This window comes from Poromitra crassiceps (assembly GCF_964638095.1).
Source record: "Poromitra crassiceps genome assembly, chromosome: 17".
NCBI lineage: Eukaryota > Metazoa > Chordata > Actinopteri > Beryciformes > Melamphaidae > Poromitra > Poromitra crassiceps.
Window position 1 is genome coordinate 30266707 of NC_139635.1, and position 21356 is coordinate 30288062.

Sequence of the window (21356 nt, forward strand, 5' to 3'; positions counted from 1 at the left end):
AAAGGATCAGCTCAAAGTCCGTGTGAAACTTTATGCAGTCTGGAATTGTGGTGGTATAGAAAATTCCGACTTCAAAAGCATAATTTTAGCCTTGGAAAAAAAGACAGGGCACTTGTGTTTTTCTTTGGTTTGCCTCTTTATACTGTCGAATAGATTGTTAACGTCTCGTTCATCTGTGTTTTCCAGAGCAAGAGGATTCCTTTGAGTTCGTCATTGTGTCGCTGACGGGCCAGACGTGGAACTTTGAGGCGTCTACGTACGAGGAGCGGGAGCTGTGGGTCCAAGCCGTTGAGAGCCAGATCTTCGCTAGCCTGCAGTCTTGCGAAAGCATGAAGAACAAGGTGGGAACACGTAACGAGATAACGTAGAGAAATATATATATATAAAAAATAAAAAAATCAGTGATATTATCATCTCACCAGACCAGGTGATGCCATCTTGCTGCTTCATTTACATTCTTCCCTTTCCTTTCTTTGGCCTGAACCCTCCCCCGCCCCGCCCCTCCTCTCCTCTCCCTGCTCAAGCTGTCACATGTGGGAGGTTGTCAGGCAGGTGCAGTGCAGTGTGGGCGATCTCTTATTAGAACTGACACACATCAGAGATAGAACACGGCTTGTGTCAGCATACTGGGGGGAGACGAGGCCTCGTTTTCATATTCATATTTTCTCTGCCTCAGTCTTTCTCTAAAGCCTTTGAAAAGCCCGTTCCTTCCCTCTCTTCTCCCCCCGGTTGACTGTGATTTGAAACCAGCTGCGATCTTCTTATCTTGTGCCTCCTCTTACTCTCGCCATGATTACCTCCTGTTGACGTGTTCCTCCCTTCATTTCTTACAGTCTCGGTTAGGCAGCCAAAGTGACGCCGTGGCCATTCAGTCCATAAGGAACGTGAGGGGGAACAGCTTCTGTGTGGACTGTGATGGTCCCAGTGAGTATGACACTAAAAGACGTGCGTTAGAGCTGAGTTGGAGCAAAAGTGCAGCTCATGTCTTCGTTAAATCGTATATATATATACAGATGCAACATGTTAGTTAACTTAAAAAAAAATCATTAAAATAAAATTGCGTTAAAGTTAGTTTTCCACCTTGCTTACATACTGTCAATAAATGTCTTTCTTGCGAAGGTTTGAATGCAGTGTAAAAGCATGCTCCAACGTCAGCCTCGACTCGGAGCCTTGCCAGCGGCAGCTACAGTAGACCTATGTACTCGAATGTCAGCTTGACGAGGGGGTCCCAGGGGAGTCCCCAGCAAAATGAGTAAAATTGTGTGATTTCACTAGGATTTCAATGACTAGAAGTTAGCCCAAGGAGAGAATGTAGTGCATGTTCTTGTTAATAGATTTCACTCTCTCGTGTTATCTCCCCGTCTATATTATATTATACACATTTTCGGGTATACACATTCTGAGCCGAGCTATGCCACCTCTGTCATAAGTCATAACAGAGTATATTTTTAGGATCAGAATAGGGAAGATCATCATAGATCACGTGTGTAGAGTGAATATTTGCTAGGTTCATGGCTGATGGAGCATCTGTCGTCACTTTTGTGTCATATAACGTTTTCCCTTCTCCATCCAGACCCGGACTGGGCCAGTTTGAACCTGGGGGCCTTGATCTGCATTGAGTGCTCGGGGATCCACCGAAACCTGGGCACCCACCTGTCCCGCGTGCGCTCCCTGGACCTGGACGACTGGCCGGTGGAGCTCAGCATGGTGATGACCGCCATCGGGAACGCCATGGCCAACAGCGTGTGGGAGGGGGCCTTGGAGGGCTACACCAAGCCGGGCACTGACAGCAGCAGGTTAGTGTCGCAGCCCTGGAGAAAAGAAAAAAGGCACGCTGCTTAATGAAGCATAGCGAGATTAAAGAAGGAGAAGCCGGCACACTCCTCTCTCCATTAGCTGCCACTTATCAGCCACCCGCATTTCAGCGCACGCGTTTCACACCAAGAATCCTCCATGCTAAAAGCACCAGGGCTCCTTAGATGTCTGGCTATTGAGACAAGAGTGCATTTTTAAGTTTTAATATCAGTCCATCTCCACTGATCACAATGCCTGTAAACATATACACACATAAACATCTGTGTGTCTGTATACTTTGTTGTCATCTACAGTATGTAGATGACATTTTCATTGTAGTTTTATCTGCCGGTCTAATACTTCCACCACTGTATCTGCTGCCCTGTGTGTCTGTCCCTCCTCCATCCAGACTTTCAAACCATCATTCACGAGGAGGGTGTCGGGTGTGACATCATAATTCATGAGGAGGGTGTCGCGTGTGACATCATTTTGCACCTACCTGATAAATGCCCTGACTAGCTCCAAATCAATCAACTTTGTTACTTGACATGTCAGCGCTAACCGGGAAAAGAGCTTACCGTCCAAGCCTCTTCTCGAACCAAGTCCCCTCTTCCTGTAAGATTTGAATGCACCACTTTATGGATTTGTCCATCTGACTTGTAACAGGATGTAAAAGCAGATTCTTTGCCGTGACCAGCAGCTCTATACTGTAGGTCACTCTGTCACAAAAGTTCACCACCCTTTGGCATCCACAGATTTTGCCCTACTGCCCTAGGAGCCAATTGGCTCAATGGAATGACAGAGTAGGGTGGGCTTCCCCTGCGATCCTGCATTTTGAAAATTCACATGTATGTGGTCGCAGCTATTGTGAATTTGCGCTTGTTTTTAACGGTACAGGACAGACAAACCCCATCTTTATTTGTCACAATGCACCAATACATGCACATACACGTTATACACACACAGTCACACGCGCACACACACACACACACACACACACACACACACACACACACACACACACACACACACACACACACACACACAGTCACACACACACACACACGCACACACACACAGTCACACACACATGCTTTAGAGGTGCTGTGAAATTTGTCCTCCGCATTTATCCCATCCTGGCTCGTCCTCCATGGTCAGACCAGGGAGCAGTGGGCAGCTGCAGTGAAGCGCCTGGGGACCATCTTCTTCCAACCGCCGCTGGTCAGACGATGATCTTCTTGCATGTTTTTAGTGGGGGTCCATATTGATGTTATATGGAGGAAACCCCAGGGGAGCACGAGGAGAACATGCAAACTCCACACAGAAAGGCCCTTTTCAGGAGATAGCCCACCTGGGAGCACCAAAGGCATGGGGAGACATATGGTACCCCAAGTGCCAACAGTGTCCCAGGCGAAAATCAAACCCAGGACCTTCTTGCTGTGAGCCGAGGGTGCGAGGCAAGAATGCTACCACTGTGCTGCCGTGCCCCCTTATTATATTCACTTTACTTGACAAACCAGTGTTTTGGAGAAACAGCCACCATATGATTCTTTATTATAACTAATAAGTAGCTTTTTTCCACCTTTTAAATATGTATCCCCTAAATCACACTCTGCTCCTTGCCCCGCACTGCCCTGCCCTAACCTACCCCTCTGTCCGCTCGCTTTCCTCAGAGGTAACGTTACCCAGATGTGGTAGGACGTTACCCAGATGTGGTAGGACGTTACCCAGATGTGGTAGGACGATTGTTTATCTCTTGGTGACAGGTGAGGCCTAGCGTCCCGGACTGACTAATGGCCTGCTGTGTGGCTGTGCAGGTAATTAAGCACACCATTATGGCTAAGCCCCACCCCCCAAGGCCCAGGCCCTCAGGCCCCCTAGCCACCCTGTCACATATCCATCACACAGGGCGAGGTCATCACTCTCTCTGTCACGGCAAAGACACCACTGTACGCTCTCCCTACTGGCATTAGGCTGCTTCAACATCACAGCACTTTGGGACTTTGTTAAGAAAACTGCCATACCACATTTAGGATTATAATAAGCATTAGCTTGAGTCTCGATGCTGTACTCGTGTTGTGTGTTGTGCACAATTAGATGAGTGAGTAATGATGACAATCATCGATTATGAAGAATAGATTGATGCAATTTGATTGTAGAATCTATTCTATTGTATGTTTTTATTTTGTCGTCAAAATGCAGTAGTCTGCCATTTTCAGGGCAATGCTGCTAAATTATATCAGACTTTGACCGAAATGCGTTTTTGAACGCTGATACTAATATTTTTGTGCTGAAGCTGCCGATATTTTTCCTTGACAAACAATTGCAACATTCAGTGTTGACACCAGAATTGTATTCTGGGTAGAGTGGAGAAACCGCTGAAACAGTATTGAGACGGACACCAAAAACTCTCCATTGAAACCCATAGTGATGAAAGTAAGCTTTGCAGCCTGTTAAGGCAGGGTGACACACCATAACTATTCAATGGCAGGGAAACACACAGGATAGATTACTAAAAGTAAAGAATTAATTTACAAGCCTATTGAACAGTTAAATAAATAAATTGTATAAAGGAATGAAAATTAATTGCATGTACAGGTGCTTTATGTAGCTGTAGCTGTGGACATCAGTGGACCACATGACTGACCAATATAGCCATATTTAATAATACTGTAGACCAATATCGGCCCACTCTGACCCTAATAATAACCCCAATTCCTATACCTTCGTCTATGTTTGGGGACATTGACACTCATCTCCCATAACCAGAAATAAGAGGGACAGGTATTTCCCCAAAACTGTGATGTCACACCAGTTTCTGACTCCAGAGAGAGCCATTTAGAAAATATGGAAAAGGTGTCTGTGACAGTATACATACTGATTTTCTGGGTACATTTTATGGATTTGGACTGTACAGTAGCAATGCCATTCAATAAGTCTTAAGTGTAGATGTTAAATCAATGTACAAATCTACAAAGCCAGTTACCTACAGTATTTAGGCCCTGTTTACACAGCAGTGCTCCCTGCTCAAAACGGCAGTTATTGCCTTCCTTTTCCACGGCAGCGGCGTTCTTGCGGGCCTGAAAATGCAAAAAAAGTGAAAACAGGTTCTTATTGTCAATGGAGCAACTCCAAGATGCACATCAATACTATATCACAGATTTCCTTGTTGATTCTGTGCCTCTTTGATTGGGACCATAATGAATAATGTCAATTTTTCAGTTCCTATTCACATTTAAAGTGTGTTATTGAAAAGTGCAGATTCTGTTTCGATTAGGAAATAATCAAATAGACTTAATAATGTTGTATTATTTATTTTGCTTCTACAAAGGGTCTATGCCGGTCTTTTCCCCTTTGCTCTTCAATCCATTCTCCCCACTCTGACCAGTTCTAAATTGAATGATGGCCTACAGTTATTTATTGAATGGTATCCGGGCTAAAGTGCTCCACTATAGCCTTGATGAAAGATTATTGATGTTGATTCCTCTCCTACCTCTGTCAGTCCCATGTCGCCTTGGGCAGGAAGCTTCTTCATTGTCAGATCTTCTCCTGCAGCGGAGTCTCCATTACTTTTCCCTGTCAAACACTAAATCTCATTAAGAGCATAACTAATCTTCAGACAAAAAAACAGCTGTTGTAAATATCCTACGCGGCCAAATGCTTATTGAAATGCTGCTGATATTTCGGTGTTATGTATCGTTGTGGGGTAGTGATTTATCAGAGAGGAAAACGTTGCCATCATCTTGTTTTAATATGAATTATATAAACCGACTGAATGGGAAGCATTTATTTTCATTCTTTCCCTCTAACCCGTAAGCCCTCACTCAGAACTCACGTGCGCCCCTTAACTTGAGGAGAGCACCTACGAGAGGATTTTAATTGTGTCACTTTGGTGACATGTAGCAGCTTTGTGATGGCACCTAGGCAGCCGGTATATGGCTCCCGAGTCCCGCCTCCCACTAAACATTAGTGACACCTAATCTAAACGACTCAGTAACTACCCGCGTATCAACTCAGCATCTGATTGATTGTCTACTGCAAGGCTAGTTTTTACCCCTGTCTTTTTGGAGATTTAAGTTAAAAGGCATTCATCCACAAGATTGGTTTAACTTATGATGTTTCGAATCGAAAGGATACAATATATAGATTTGTCGTACGCAGATCCGCACAGCGACACCGAAATTACTGGTGTACATCAGACTGATTACAGGCATTGTAATGGGAATGGTGTATATATCCATGCATACTGTATGTATGTCACCCCCCCTTCCAAAAAAAAATCTCTCTCTTTCTCTCTCTCTCTCTCTCTCTCTCTCTGTCTCTGTCTCTCCCTCTCTCTCCTTCTCTCTCTCTCTCTCCCTCTCTCTCTTTCTCTCCCCCTCTCTCTCTCTCTCTCTCTCTCCCTCTCTCTCTCTCTCTCTCTCTCTCTCACCTTCCAGAAGACGAGAATAAATGCAGAAGTCAGACTTGGCCGGGCTACAATTAAATGGAGGCTAATAAACGAGTGTGAGCCGTGCGTTGTGGCTGATGTCTACAGTCAGCATATTGGAGGGGAGTTGTTCTTTTAATTAGCACCTGGCAGTCGTCGTGTTTTGCACGTCACCTCTAATTGCTTGGCGTGCTCGTGATAGAAAACACTGCACACTATTTTGACGGATACGGTGGGGGGGGGGGGGGCACACACACACACTTACACACGCACACACACACGCACGCACGCGCACAAACACACACCAGTTCTCATTTGGGGGAGATGTCCCGGAGCGTGGACGGATGTGGACGGCTATCCCTCACTGGCGCGGCCCTCTCACTGTCACCCTCTGTAGGCTGCGCTGCCCCCTGGGCCACAGGCAGGTAATAGCTCTGATGAGAGCCCTCCACTTTGTTTCAGAAATAATTTGCCACTCCTGCCGCCTGCAGGGGCTGCGCGGTAATAAAAATGAATCACATCGCTAACCTCTCCAAACCTGGAGCCGCTGTTCGTTTTAACTCCCTCCACTCCGGCAGCAGTGTCTTGGCTCCTCCCTCCATTCCGGCAGCAGTGTCTTGGCTCCTCCCTCCGCTCCGGCAGCATTGTCTTGGCTCCTCCCTCCGCTCCGGCAGCAGTGTCTTGGCTCCTCCCTCCGCTCCGGCAGCAGTGTCTTGGCTCCTCCCTCCGCTCCGGCAGCAGTGTCTTGGCTCCTCCCTCCGCTCCGGCAGCAGTGTCTTGGCTCCTCCCTCCGCTCCGGCAGCAGTGTCTTGGCTCCTCCCTCCGCTCCGGCAGCATTGTCTTGGCTCCTCCCTCCGCTCCGGCAGCAGTGTCTTGGCTCCTCCCTCCACTCCGGCAGCAGTGTCTTGTCTCCTCCCTCCACTCTGGCAGCAGTGTCTTGGCTCCTCCCTCCGCTCCGGCAGCAGTGTCTTGGCTCCTCCCTCCGCTCCGGCAGCAGTGTCTTGGCTCCTCCCTCCGCTCCGGCAGCAGTTTCTTGGCTCGTCCTCCCGAGCTGTTTCTTGGATTTACAATATTGGAGTTTTTGGCAACCCGCCAGAGATGTTGTAGCCATCCCCCCCAAAGGCCTGATATTTTTGAGATCAGGACAATCCTGACTGCATACTAACTCAAAATCATAATTTTTTTCCTCTATCATTTGAGAGAATTTCAAAGTTAAAGTCCCACATTTGTACCTTCAAATGGTTTCCTTTCTAAAACGTGGGGTGCTGTAAAAACACATTGCTCCATGAGTTCTGACAATGACTGTGATATATTTGAGATCAGGACAACTCCAACTACACACCAACTCAGAATCTTTTTTTTTTTTTTTTTTTTTTTTCTTTTTTTTTACTGTGTCAAAGTTAAAGTCTCACATTTGTACTTTGAAATGTCTGCAACTTGGGGTGCTGTGAAAACTCATTGCTCCATCATTTCTGACTGATATATTTGTCTTGAGGAACCCTGACACTAACCCAAAAGTCACATGTACACACATCGGTAAGCATGATCGGTCCGGTCATGCTTACTGACCCATTCTGAGCCAGGAAAAACCCTGCAACATTGGGTCCGGTGGCCATTGGACTCAGGAATGCCTGTTCTGTTCTGGGGTCACTCCGTAACGGCCTTGGCCAGTCCTCCGTCCTCCAGATCAGTCCCCAAAACGCAGAGCGAGGCTCCTGGGCCGCTCACAGGTTAGGGGTGCTGGAACGGCAACTCTCAGAAGAGCCTTTAGAATAGCTGGCCTTGCCAGGAGCCCTGGTGGAGGTAGAGTAATTAATTAAGACAAATGAATGGCTGGGTCTGCCATGCAGTGCTCTCTCTCTCTCTCTCTCTCTCTCTCTCTCTTGCACTCTCTCTCTCTCTCTCTAAATGAAACCCACAGGTCAGTAATTAGCCCTGTGTGGGAGAAGTGGTACCACAGTCACTAATTACCCACATGCCACAGGGTTTCAGAGCCAGGTAGACATAGAAGCAGGACTGATTCATTACAGATCACTCAAGCCATTCTGCATGTAATTTACTTTCAATATTGTTATCGTTAGAAAAAAATCTCTCGTCTATTATGAGAGGAAAACGTCTTGTCTTTAGCCAGATGTAATTGATGACCTGAAAGAACACGGATTGTAGTCGGCCGATGACAATCGTCCTTTTTAACGTGAACGTGAACAAGCTTTTGAAGCATGTGTGTGCGTGCGAGGCAGGCCCGCGTGCATAAGCAGTGGCATGTGTTATCGTCCCCTCAGCTTTGTCGGCGAGCGGAGGAGGGTTCAGCAGGGGTTAACAGCGTGAGCGTTTAAGGGTGTTAGTCTTGCTGGCACAAAAACACAGCCACTCCATCACGAGGAGTCTGACAACCTCATTAATGTCACAATATATTCAACTCATCCTTCTGCCTAGGGCGCCCAGATGCTCTCCGACTGGCCCCTCTATAGAGCCGCCCGGCCGCGCAACAAAACAAGCTTTTGATTCTGGCCCGGCGCCGTTACATCTGCTCGGACCCGCACTCTGGAAGCAGCGGCGGTGGGGAAAAAGGCGCCCGCTCTTAGAAATCTAAAATGTTTTGGCCTTTCGTGAAATCGTGTGCAGTTGTTATTCGTAGGGGCAGAGAATAACATTTCTACACTGTACCCGCTCGGCCATAGGGGGCCTTATTTAGCAGCTTTGCTGTGCCGTTTACTGGGTCGCTCCTTCATTTCTCCCCCTTAGCAACCTTTGATGCTCTGGGGCCCAGCGTTCTTTCCCTGTTGTGTGTGTGTGTGTGTGTGTGCCCTTTTTTCTTCATCTCTGTCGTTCTCCTCTCTGCCCCCTCACTGTCTCTCTCTCTCTCTCTCTCTCTCTCTCTCTCGCTCTCTCTCTCTCTTGCTCTCTCTCTCGCTCTCTCTCTCTCTCTTTCTCCCCCCCTCCTCAGTATGTGGAAGTGAGGCTGCTGGCTGCATGGGAATCGGTCCCATACAAGTGGCCCACCCCCACTGCCAAGTCTGTTCAGGCCGCTCAACCCCAGCACCCCCCCAACCCCCGCCCCCTCCCCATTTCTTCCCCTCAGTGCGTCTATTTGATGTGTCGGCAGTGAAGTCTGAGGCGTGGGGAGGAGGGGGCGGAGCTGGAGAGGCTTTGATTGTTTAGGAGGGCCCACTATGTGTTTGAAAGATGGGCTAGTGGTGGGATGGACATCCGCCTCTTCCTCTTCCAATGCACCTTTATTGCAGGCAGGGAGATTGGTCATTCTGTGCCGACTCCAGCCCTGGCTCCACCCCCTCTGTCTCAGTTTCTCCCCCCCCCCCCCCCTATAAATTCCCATTTGCCTTTGTCTTTCAGGCTTGACTAATTATCCTTGTTTGTCCCTCTTTATTTGAATGCAGTCATGTGTTCTTGACTCTGTGGGCGGGGTTTAGGAGAATCATTCCGCCATTTGCCACTTAATTAAGTCCGGGTCAGAATCCATTGCTCAACTCGGCGCTGAAGGGACAGAACTCTTAAGTCCGGGTCAGAATCCATTGCTCAACTCTGCGCTGAAGGGACAGAACTCTAATAGAATGATAAAAGGGGGACCTTTTCTCTGAGGTTTTCTACTGTTGATCCTGCCATTATCTAGATGGGCTTGTGCATAGGCAAGCGAAAGGAGACACCGGCTCGAGACAAGAAACCCACAAACCTGCAAACTGACTCGGGGCCTGTTTACACGACAACGGCCTCTGCAGAAAACGGCAACGTTTTGTTGCTTTTGGCCTTTCGTTCGCGTGACAACGGCGTTTTGGGGGCCTGAAAACGCAAAGTTTTGAAACCGGGTTCCAGAGGGGAATCTTTTTAAAACGCCATCCTTACCGTCGCCGTGTAAACTGGCAATACGAAATTCTTGTGAAAACTCACACGGCCCCACTTCGCGCATGGCTATGACATTTTTAGCCTAATCGCAGAGTCCAAGGTCTTGAAAAGTATTCAAAGTTGATCAACCAATTTAGGGAAAACTAAGGCCCTTAAAAAGTCTTAAAAAGTCTTAATCACCATTTGATGAGGTATTCAATTTTGTAGCCGATTGTGTGAAATGGGCATTATTGTCTCATATCGATCGCAGACCCCTGAATTTAATCAAAATTGTATCGTGGCAGACTTTGTGATATCAGCAAATATCAAAATATCGTCAAAAGTACATATCCTATCATGATGAAACTTGTGATTTGGCGTTGAGGTCTTAAAATATATTGAAAAAGGTCTTAAAAGGTTTTGCATATACCCTGAATAGGCATGCACAAATAGAAGGAGAACAACAGCAATGGCGACCTCCATATGAGCTGTTTCCATGCCGGCCTCTATGGCGACCCACACCATATCTCGAAAAATATTAGAAGCACACGTCCGTGGCCACTCTGCCCGTCCAGAGTCCACCACCTGTCTGTATTTTCCTCCGATTGCTTTGAGCTTTGAGGTCACCTGGGCTTTGGAAATAGTCTTTGTGGTGCGGGAACTCCTTTCCTGTCGTTTCGCTTGACAGATACTGCCTTTTCAATCGTTTTCTACGGATCCGTCTGCACGAGGATCATTAAAACGTTGTCGTATATGAACGCGGATCGAAAGAACCAAGCCGCAACAAAAGTTTGCCATTTTATGCAGACACCGTTGTCATCTAAACAACCCCCTCAGTAAGGTTTCAGTCATTTGATGGCTCTCGGGGATTTGCATAAAATTCAACTAAAACGTAATGAGGAAACAATACAGCGATGCTTATGAGATGACTCCCAATCACGGAGGGAGTTTGTGCTGAAGCGAAAACACCAGTTCTTTTCAGTTCACAGAAGCACAGGCGTTTTTATTGGGAACGTTGTGCTCCCCTCTGTCCCCTAAGCAACAGAGAAATTTAGAACAAGTATGTGCACAGGGCTGTGTGGGGGAAACGTACTGTCTGTGCCTATGTGTGTAGACATGTGTGTATATATGGAAAGGGTAACCATCAGTTCAATTTCCTAAATATCCCCCCATGCTGAGAAAATTCACTCTTTTTCCTCTGTGCCCTCCCTCCTCTCTCCTGGCGCTTTGACATGCTAAATCTGCTGATTTTATTTTTCTTCCTCCTGTGGTGAGGAAGTGTCCTTTTCAAGCGTCTCGGTTTTCTCCCTGACTGTCTAAACTCTACCTCTGTTTGGATTGTTTTTCTATTTCAAACAAAAGACAGAGGCGGGATTACCATTTCACTTCCTCTCACACTCTATCTTTCAAGTGGCAGCAGCTGAGGAATTTGCAAAACCGCTGCGTGGCTGCTTTCCCCCCCCCTTTTTTTAAAAACCGAACCGTCTCCAGAGCGCTGTGGTTGAATTTGGAGGTCCGCGTCAGCAGTGGGGTCTTTTCCCCCCAGCTCTTCGGGGCTGATTTGGTAGCGGAGGCTAACAAAGTGTCCTCGGGGCTCCTTTCTGAGACGTTGACATCTTCTTAATGGTTCTCCTCGGCCTTTTTGTTTCACATCTCGGTGCTAACTTTCTGCCTCATTTAGCTCATATCAATTCACTGGGCTCCACAGATTCGCCATCCCATTCATAGCCTAGCCTTCTGCGGCAAACTTTGCACAACAGCCCTTAGTGATTTTCTTCTCTTTTTTTTTTACCCATGTTTAGATCTATGCTAAACCATGCAAGGTTGTAGATTTTTGCCTTGAGGATTACGCAGTGGGGTATATTGAGTTTCCAGACATACTTTATCCTCTTTACCAGAAAAGAAATACACTTGTTTTTCAGAAGACTTTATTCTTCCACCGGAAACAAGAGGGGGGAGGCAGGACTGTCCGTTCCTGTTTTGAGGAATCCGCTGGTTCTAAGGCCAATTGATTTGCTAACAGGCTTGTCCACACATAATGACTGAGCAGGGATTGATGGAGGGCTTACACCATAAAACTCCTAACCAGCCCAATTGCCTGCCATTAAGGCCACATTGTTGCTCACACAGGACCCTCATCCACATTGTTGTTCACACAGGACCCTCATCCTTAAGAGCAGATTTGCTTATGCTTTGTGGGGGGGGGGGGGACATTCTACTACAGATTTTATCCACAGTCTTACCTTACGGAAATGCACGCGTAATAGCTTTAGGACTATTTTAAGACATGAGGGCTAAGTTGCTTTATGAGCTTCCGGTGGTGTTTTGCAGTTAATCAAACTGCGCTTTGCGCCGACAAAGGCCCCTCTTCCATCAGATACTTAACCTCTGTAGTTAGGTCCAGTGCCAGGCTCCTCTTCTATCAGATACTTAACCTCTGTAGTTAGGTCCAGTGTCAGGCCCCTCTTCTATCAGATACTTAACCTCTGTAGTTAGGTCCAGTGCCAGGCTCCTCTTCTATCAGATACTTAACCTCTGTAGTTAGGTCCAGTGTCAGGCTCCTCTTCTATCAGATACTTAACCTCTGTAGTTAGGTCCAGTGTCAGGCTCCTCTTCCATCATATACTTAACCTCTGTAGTTAGGTCCAGTGCCAGGCTCCTCTTCCATCAGATACTTAACCTCTGTAGTTAGGTCCAGTGTCAGGCTCCTCTTCCATCATATACTTAACCTCTGTAGTTAGGTCCAGTGTCAGGCTCCTCTTCCATCATATACTTAACCTCTGTAGTTAGGTCCAGTGTCAGGCTCCTCTTCCATCAGATACTTAACCTCTGTAGTTAGGTCCAGTGTCAGGCTCCTCTTCTATCAGATACTTAACCTCTGTAGTTAGGTCCAGTGCCAGGCCCCTCTTCCATCAGATACTTAACCTCTGTAGTTAGGTCCAGTGTCAGGCTCCTCTTCCATCATATACTTAACCTCTGTAGTTAGGTCCAGTGTCAGGCTCCTCTTCTATCAGATACTTAACCTCTGTAGTTAGGTCCAGTGCCAGGCTCCTCTTCCATCAGATACTTAACCTCTGTAGTTAGGTCCAGTGCCAGGCCCCTCTTCCATCATATACTTAACCTCTGTAGTTAGGTCCAGTGCCAGGCCCCTCTTCCATCATATACTTAACCTCTGTAGTTAGGTCCAGTGCCAGGCTCCTCTTCTATCAGATACTTAACCTCTGTAGTTAGGTCCAGTGTCAGGCTCCTCTTCCATCAGATACTTAACCTCTGTAGTTAGGTCCAGTGTCAGGCTCCTCTTCCATCATATACTTAACCTCTGTAGTTAGGTCCAGTGCCAGGCTCCTCTTCTATCAGATACTTAACCTCTGTAGTTAGGTCCAGTGCCAGGCCCCTCTTCTATCAGATACTTAACCTCTGTAGTTAGGTCCAGTGTCAGGCTCCTCTTCCATCATATACTTAACCTCTGTAGTTAGGTCCAGTACCAGGCTCCTCTTCCATCATATACTTAACCTCTGTAGTTAGGTCCAGTGTCAGGCTCCTCTTCTATCAGATACTTAACCTCTGTAGTTAGGTCCAGTGCCAGGCTCCTCTTCCATCATATACTTAACCTCTGTAGTTAGGTCCAGTGTCAGGCTCCTCTTCTATCAGATACTTAACCTCTGTAGTTAGGTCCAGTGTCAGGCTCCTCTTCTATCAGATACTTAACCTCTGTAGTTAGGTCCAGTGCCAGGCTCCTCTTCCATCAGATACTTAACCTCTGTAGTTAGGTCCAGTGTCAGGCTCCTCTTCCATCATATACTTAACCTCTGTAGTTAGGTCCAGTGCCAGGCTCCTCTTCCATCATATACTTAACCTCTGTAGTTAGGTCCAGTGTCAGGCTCCTCTTCTATCAGATACTTAACCTCTGTAGTTAGGTCCAGTGCCAGGCTCCTCTTCCATCATATACTTAACCTCTGTAGTTAGGTCCAGTGTCAGGCTCCTCTTCTATCAGATACTTAACCTCTGTAGTTAGGTCCAGTGCCAGGCCCCTCTTCCATCAGATACTTAACCTCTGTAGTTAGGTCCAGTGCCAGGCTCCTCTTCCATCATATACTTAACCTCTGTAGTTAGGTCCAGTGCCAGGCCCCTCTTCTATCAGATACTTAACCTCTGTAGTTAGGTCCAGTGTCAGGCTCCTCTTCCATCATATACTTAACCTCTGTAGTTAGGTCCAGTGCCAGGCCCCTCTTCCATCATATACTTAACCTCTGTAGTTAGGTCCAGTGCCAGGCCCCTCTTCCATCAGATACTTAACCCCTGTAGTTAGGTCCAGTGCCAGGCTCCTCTTCCATCATATACTTAACCTCTGTAGTTAGGGCCAGTGCCAGGCTCCTCGGGACAAGATGGAGTGCGCTGTGAAGTCAGCCTGGCAGCTGACATACAGTAAAGGCCCATTTCCACCGCAGGTAGTAGCGCGGTCCCGCTCCGCTCGACTCGATAAATAGTCTCATTCCACCGGTAAAAACCGTCCCAGCCCGGGTTGAGTTGGGGTTGAGTCGTGCTATTTTTCGTCCCTGCCTCGTCGGGGTTCTAGGGCTGTGAATCCGGTACCATACGGTGACGTGAAAACATTGTTGACGACTGATTGGTCAGGCAGAATCGTGTTTACTCTGTCTATCTACTGACTGTCAATGCAATGCTGCATACCAGTTTAGTGGGCTTACCTTCTCTTCTGTTATGTTATTTCCATCAGTCTTTTGTGTTCCTGCCTTCGCCTCTGGTGAAATAAAATTGTGGCTGTGGTTTCAATTGTTTTGAGAGAGAAAAAAGTCAGCTGGTCAGGAAGCCCTTGTAGTTGAGTGCAGCGCTCCGCTAGGCCGCAGGCGGGTCTTTGGTGAAGCCGCGGTCTTGCCTGGTGAGAGGCCGCCGGGGTAGAGGCTACTCTGTTGCGCCTCTCCCGTCCCCGTGCAGCGCATGCATGTGAGTTTGACTAACAACAAAGTGATATCCATTCTCCTGGCCGATTGATTGTCACATTCGCCCATGTACACTGTAGGTCATTTAGAGGCACCAGTATTTCATAAACAGTTTAAAAGTTCTGTGGATGGATTTAATTGTAACATTATGTTATAGCCTACTTCGGTGTATAGGCGGAGGACAGATATGCGGTTGCTATGATGACCAGCTGTGGGCGGGGGTGGGCGGGGGCAGATGATCGGCGGTCGAAGCAGAACATCCATCGGGCCGAAACGAGTAGAGCCGACTGGTGACGAGCTGTGCAGGGCAGTAAAATGTGGTGGAAATGAGCCATGAGTCTGAAAAGGGCTGCTGTCTGTAGTCCATTGGCAGCCTTGACACCTAGCTGCTAATGCTGAGGTCATAATACAGGGGAGTGACTAACTAGCTATTGTTAATACGGCTTTAATACAGCTGCTGTAATTTACAAAAATCTCTCATTTGGAGCAATACTTAAATTTGATATGATGTGATATATATTTTTCATATTGCATTAAATATAATGTGATGTAATGTAAATATAATTGCTCATTCTCATTGGATCATTTTAGTTTCACTTCAGTTTAGCAGTTGACTGTGATGATGATGGAAAGGGATGGGAGTGAATTAGATTGTCACTTTGTACATGCTGGGCTGATAGGAAGCAACGTCGGTGCCCGGTCCCGTTGATAGGGAGTCCCACGAGAGCCTTGTCACTCCGGCCCGCGACGCCGATCGGACTTCTCCTTACAAACCCTCTCCCTCTCTGTCACTCAGCCACCAAACCCAAACAACAGCCTCTTTCTGCTCCCCTTATCACACCCACTGACAGGGTCGCGGGGTCAGTGCCACACTGGGCATGCCCAGTCATTCACATTATTGATATCGATTTTTTTTTCCCCTTTCTTTCTTATTTTGGACAGTTTGTGTGTGGGCAGAGAAAGAAACGCGGGTCAAGATGGAGTGCAATAGATAGAATTCTGCCCGGCGATAGAGGAGGGAGCCTTCCCCTCTGTGTCTGTTCTCTGCGCCAGGCTGGAGTGACGGAGCGGCAGATCCCCCCCTCCCTCTCTGGCTGCCATTCAGCCCCATCGATCTGACTTGAGGGCCCGGCCACCCCCAGGGAGACTGGGGCTCCGAGACAAGACACACTGCCTCTTTTGTGGGGGGATCCACCAGTTCAGACTGACAGCCGACAGCACTGATAAAAAGATGTCCCCCTTCTTCCCGTATTGTCCGCAGCAGACACGCTGTTCACAATGTGTAACCTTTAGAAAGCCGGCTGCGCTCGAACCCTCTCACTGTCCACCGTCATCACTGGAAAAGTGGGATTTTGCCTGAAGCATCACACCCTTTGGCATTCTCTCTTCTCTCCCTCCTATCTCACCCTACTGTTTCCCATCGCTATGAAGGTAGAAGGCTGTGGCTTTCCCTGTGCTCCGTTAATTAAGAAATGCCACTTTACGCCAGTGGGCTAGCTCGTAGCTCCGTTTGTGAAGCCAATGCGGAAGTAACTTAAAGCTGCATGCTTTCGAATGGCCTGCAGGGGGCGAGTCCACTAGCTGCAAAAATAAGTCCCATTTTGGCCTCAGTAAACACTTTCTTAATGAGTTTATATGGCCTCAATTGCTAGTTTCAAGCCTTGTTCAATGGAGCATGATGTTCATTTTGTAAATTATTTTGAGTAAAATAGATGATAAAAAGATTATGTTTTGGGGCGTGATTGACAAGTCGCCTGTCCAGTGATCGCGCAGCTCGACAATCACGGACCAATAGCAGGCGGCGCCGTCCAAATTCGTGTCACTTGTTGCTCCAAATAACCAAGATGGCGTCGGCGAAAATGCCAATGTCAAGGCTTCAAAACGCCAATCAAAAACCAATGGGTGATGTCTAGGGATGTCAAAATATATCGTCCCACAATATATCGCGGTATCAAAACGTGACAATACGTATCGTTGAGATGAAATCTCATATCGTGAGAAAAAGAAGCTGAACTTGGTGGCACTGTGATCTGCATCTGATTGCATGCTCGCTCTCCTTTTCATTGCTTTGTTTGAACAGACGAGGGACGTTACAGACACGGAGAATGAAAATGGTGAAATTACTCAAATTAGCGTGGAGGATGCCCCCTCAACTTACAAATCGATCGCAAAAAGATATTGTTAAAATATCGTATCGTATCGTTATCGTGAACCCAATATCGTGTATCGTATCGTGAACTGAGTGTATCGTGACACCCCTAGTGATGTCACGTAGCTAGCTACGTCCATATACTGTATTTATACGGTCTATGCTTTACACCTGTGAGTCTGTTAGGCCAATTACTATAACACTTACTGTTCCTTTTTTTACGTCTTTTTGTTCCTACATCTCAAAGTGACCGCCTGACCTCTGACCTGTATGGCCCCTGTCTGTTCCTTGTCTCCAGGGAGGAGAAGGAGCGTTGGATCCGGGCTAAGTACGAGCAGAAGCTGCTCCTGGTGGGGCTGCCCCAGTCAGACGTGCCCCTGGGGCAGCAGCTGCTCCGGGCCGTGGTGGAGGACGACCTGAGGCTGGTGGTGCTGCTGCTGGCCCACGGCACCAAGGAGGAGGTGAACGAGACGTACGGCGACGGGGACGGACGCACCGCGCTGCACCTCTCCTGCGCCATGGCCAACGTGGTCATCACACAGCTGCTCATCTGGGTGAGTGGCTGAGAGGGGAACAGGCAGCGGTCATACAGGGTGAACGGTGTTGTTGTTTTTTTGGGGGGGGGGGTGGAGATAAAGAAGGAAAAAAAGTATGTGAAGTTTCATTTCTGCTCTCCTTTACACCCGTCATCTTCTCCCACAGTACGGCGTGGACGTGACGAGCCGGGACGCGCGCGGGCAGACGCCCTTGTCGTACGCGCGGCGAGCGGGCAGCCAGGAGTGCGCCGACATCTTGCTCCAGCACGGCTGCCCCAACGACGCCAGCGGCCTGGCCGCCGTGGCCACGCCCACCATGAGCCGCCGCAACCCCAACGTCAACAACAACAACGCCCAGTGCGAGCTCAACCGCAGCATCAGCATCATGTAGAGAGTCGGACGCGCAAACAAACCCCCGTGTGCCCCGGGTACACACGCTACCCAGTAACCACCCCCATCTCTTCCCAGTGCTCCCAGTTCCTCCTCCGTTTCACACTGTGCAACCCAGAACCAGAACCAGAACCAATGGAGAGCTGTCAGGAGGGATGGACAGAATGCTGGTACTCCACTACGCTGAAAGAAGCGGGGTGTTTTGGGGTGGTATACCCAGTGGACACTGTACATTGTTTGTTTTAATATTATTGTTATTATTATTTTGTTTTGTTTGTTTAGTCCATCTTCTTGTCACAGAGAGAAATTTTGGTCAGAAATGATCATGATCAGCTTTAAGCTTTGTGTTTTTTTTAAGCGTCAACCAAACAAATGACTCATACCCTGGCATTCACACCTACCCTGTACGAGAAGCATTTCCTCAATGCTTGAACATTTCCTTCCGGGTGCGTGAACTCGAGTTCGAATGAGTGCGAAACGACGACTTCCCTCAACTTCCAAGCCCAAGTGTTAGAATATCAAACTGTGAGGAATAGTTTTACCGGTGACAACACAGTGACGGGGGAAAGCGACGAAATCCTCCGTGATGATCTATGACTATTGAGGCTTCAGTAATGACGTACGACTTCAACACAGCTATCAAACTCTTTACTATTCATATACAAAGGCAAAGCAATTATACGTGGAGCGTTCAAATGATTCCCGATTTACTTAATTCACAGGAAAGTGGGTTCCGATCATGATAACGGAGTTGATTGCACAATGCCTATTGGGTGAAAGTGAGTAATTTCCTTATCGTGATCGTCCTTCAGAGCAGCCACCATTATGAAGGAATGACTATAATGTTTGATGACCACTGAGCCGCATGGCTTTGTAAGGATGCCTCTTCAATCAGAATCCATTCAAATTCAACGGGTCGATTGAAACGGCGAAATTGTACCATTATGGTGTCTTTGTTGGAGTAATTTTTGGATCGACTCGATTGTGTTGATAATTGTTTGACAGAGATGCGCGTTTTTTTTTTTTTTTTTTACACCAGAAGCGTAATGGAATATCTAGTCACTTCCTGTGGCCACAAGCCTTACATTGTTACTCACAAAAGCATTTCCTCCATTGTTGCTGTGAAGTATAAGGTACTGTGTGTGTGTGTGTGTGTGTGTGTGTGTGTGTGTGTGTGTGTGTGTGTGTGTGTGTGTGTGTGTGTGGGTGTGTGTGGGTACATGCGTGTGCAATGTGTGTGTGCATACCTGTGTCCTTATATATTTGTGTGTGATTGCGTGCGACAGAGCAGAGAGCGACTGGGCATTTCTGTTCCTAAACAGTGGAGAAAGGACACTGGAGAAAAAGCGCCTACAGTGAAGACTTGGGAGCATCGCGGTGTGTTTTCTTGTACAGACCTCTGTGTAAAAAGTAGTTCTTGTTCCTTCTCCTTACCCTTATATGAACGGTGTGAACTTACTCTGAATTTTTTGGAGTCATTAAAAAAAAGGTCCCTTTCCTTATGTCACATGACCCCATCCTGCCACCTCTCAGCCTAATAGCAGGGACTTAACCAAATACATTCAAGTATCAAACTGAGATGAGACTGACATTTTGAAATTAAAAACATCGAGGAGGGTTATAGAGGAAAGTACAATTGGATTTAGGCTTTTTAAACATTAATTCAACGTGAATTCAATTGTATTATTGTGTATCAGTTGAGACATGGCTAGCCGATTCAAATAGTAAGAAGGACTTGGACAAGACAATGCATTCAGGTGGACTTGGCACAATGTCTGTAGTGTAGTTTTTTCCTTACTTTACTGCCATTTAAGATTTCAAACCCGCTTGGTTCTATAGGTTTACAATGGCAGGATATATGTTTACAGAGCAGCTTATTAACGTGGTACCTGACCCACATGGTTTTATTATTGTTTTACACTATTTCTGTTCTTCAGAGTCCAGAGAAAATTGATATGTGGTTTGTGAATCCAGGAAACTGTGATATCTTGGATAAAACTCAAAACCGCCCACAAATTCAACCAGATTACATTTGCGTTGATTACAATGGTACTGTACAACATTGCTGGCCTTCTTTCTGGTGTGTGTGTGGGTGCAAGTCTTTATTGGACCAACATATTTGAGAGTTAAGTACATTTCAGTGTCTGAGAGGAGTTAGAGGTGTCAAATATGTTCTTTGCAGTGATTACCTGAACCCACAGAGCCAGAACAGCCCTTGTCTTCTCGACAAAAACCTCAGAACTTGCCTGAATAGTCTTTTGAAGTGAAGGTGTTTCCCCCCAGACACAACATGAAGTGTACATATTAGCTCAATATTTCTATCTGAAGATGCGCTCCGACCTAGACAAACAAATTGAACTGGTTTTAGGTCAACGGTCACCTTGACCCCGTGAACCATATTTTGATATGTTGTTTAATTTCTTTCTCCTTAAGCATATTTTAAGGTACTTCTGCTTGGTCTCAATGTTTCTACATTAACTGACCATCTTTGGTACTTGTGTATAATGATGTACATTTGACATATTTATAATGCAGTATGTAAATATCTTTTTTGTTTTTTGTTCAGTTCATTTTCCTATTGTAATTCCTTCTCTTTACGTTCAGAACGTGAAACAAAGCAAAAGCTAAAGAGTTACTTGTTGTATGCTTGGATGCTTGGCTGACTGTTGACCTATTAATAAACACTCAAATAAAACAATGTAGCCTTCCCTGGATGTGGGAAATAAACCAATGTGTGTAGTATGTATTCTGTTGATTTGTGATGCTCCTATTGCTATGTTGGACGATTACTTGTCCAAAAGACACAACCCTCTTTCAAATTTAAAGTTTCGATGTCACTTCAAACCAGACATGGCGTCTCTACCAAGCCAGTCAAGAAATCCAAGATCATTGGAATGAGATGATGAGAACGATTGAGCAGAAGACCAGAAGTTACTGAAACAGACAGGCAAGCCAGTCTTTGGGTAAGTCAAATAATCAGTTATCATTTATTGGGAAATTCATCCTCTGCATTTGCCCCATCCTCTATTAGGAACCTTCCTAGAACTAGGAGCAGTGGGCAGCTGCAGTGCAGCGCCCAGGGACCAACTTCAGTTCATTTGCCAGCGCCTTGGTCAGGGGCACTCACAGGAGTATTAAGCCTAACATACATGTCTTTGACAGGAGTATAAACCCTAACATACATGTCTTTGACAGGAGTATTAACCCTAACATACATGTCTTTGACAGGAGTATAAACCCTAACATACATGTCTTTGACA

At 46.8% G+C, this 21356-nt stretch overlaps 1 protein-coding gene across 2 annotated transcripts in view; it reads left to right on the forward strand.

The window, feature by feature from the left end:
- Nucleotides 1–20796, forward strand: part of agap3 (ArfGAP with GTPase domain, ankyrin repeat and PH domain 3) — a 108080-nt gene extending 87284 nt beyond the window's left edge. For both annotated transcript variants that reach the window (XM_083653783.1, XM_083653782.1), the window contains exons 14-18: nt 187–341; nt 834–924; nt 1574–1796; nt 17469–17724; nt 17873–20796. In XM_083653783.1, coding sequence (XP_083509909.1) covers nt 187–341; nt 834–924; nt 1574–1796; nt 17469–17724; nt 17873–18097 — 950 coding nt within the window. In that variant the 3' untranslated portion in view covers nt 18098–20796. The remainder of the gene's footprint in view (nt 1–186; nt 342–833; nt 925–1573; nt 1797–17468; nt 17725–17872) is intronic.
- The last annotated feature ends 560 nt before the right edge of the window (nt 20797–21356 follow it).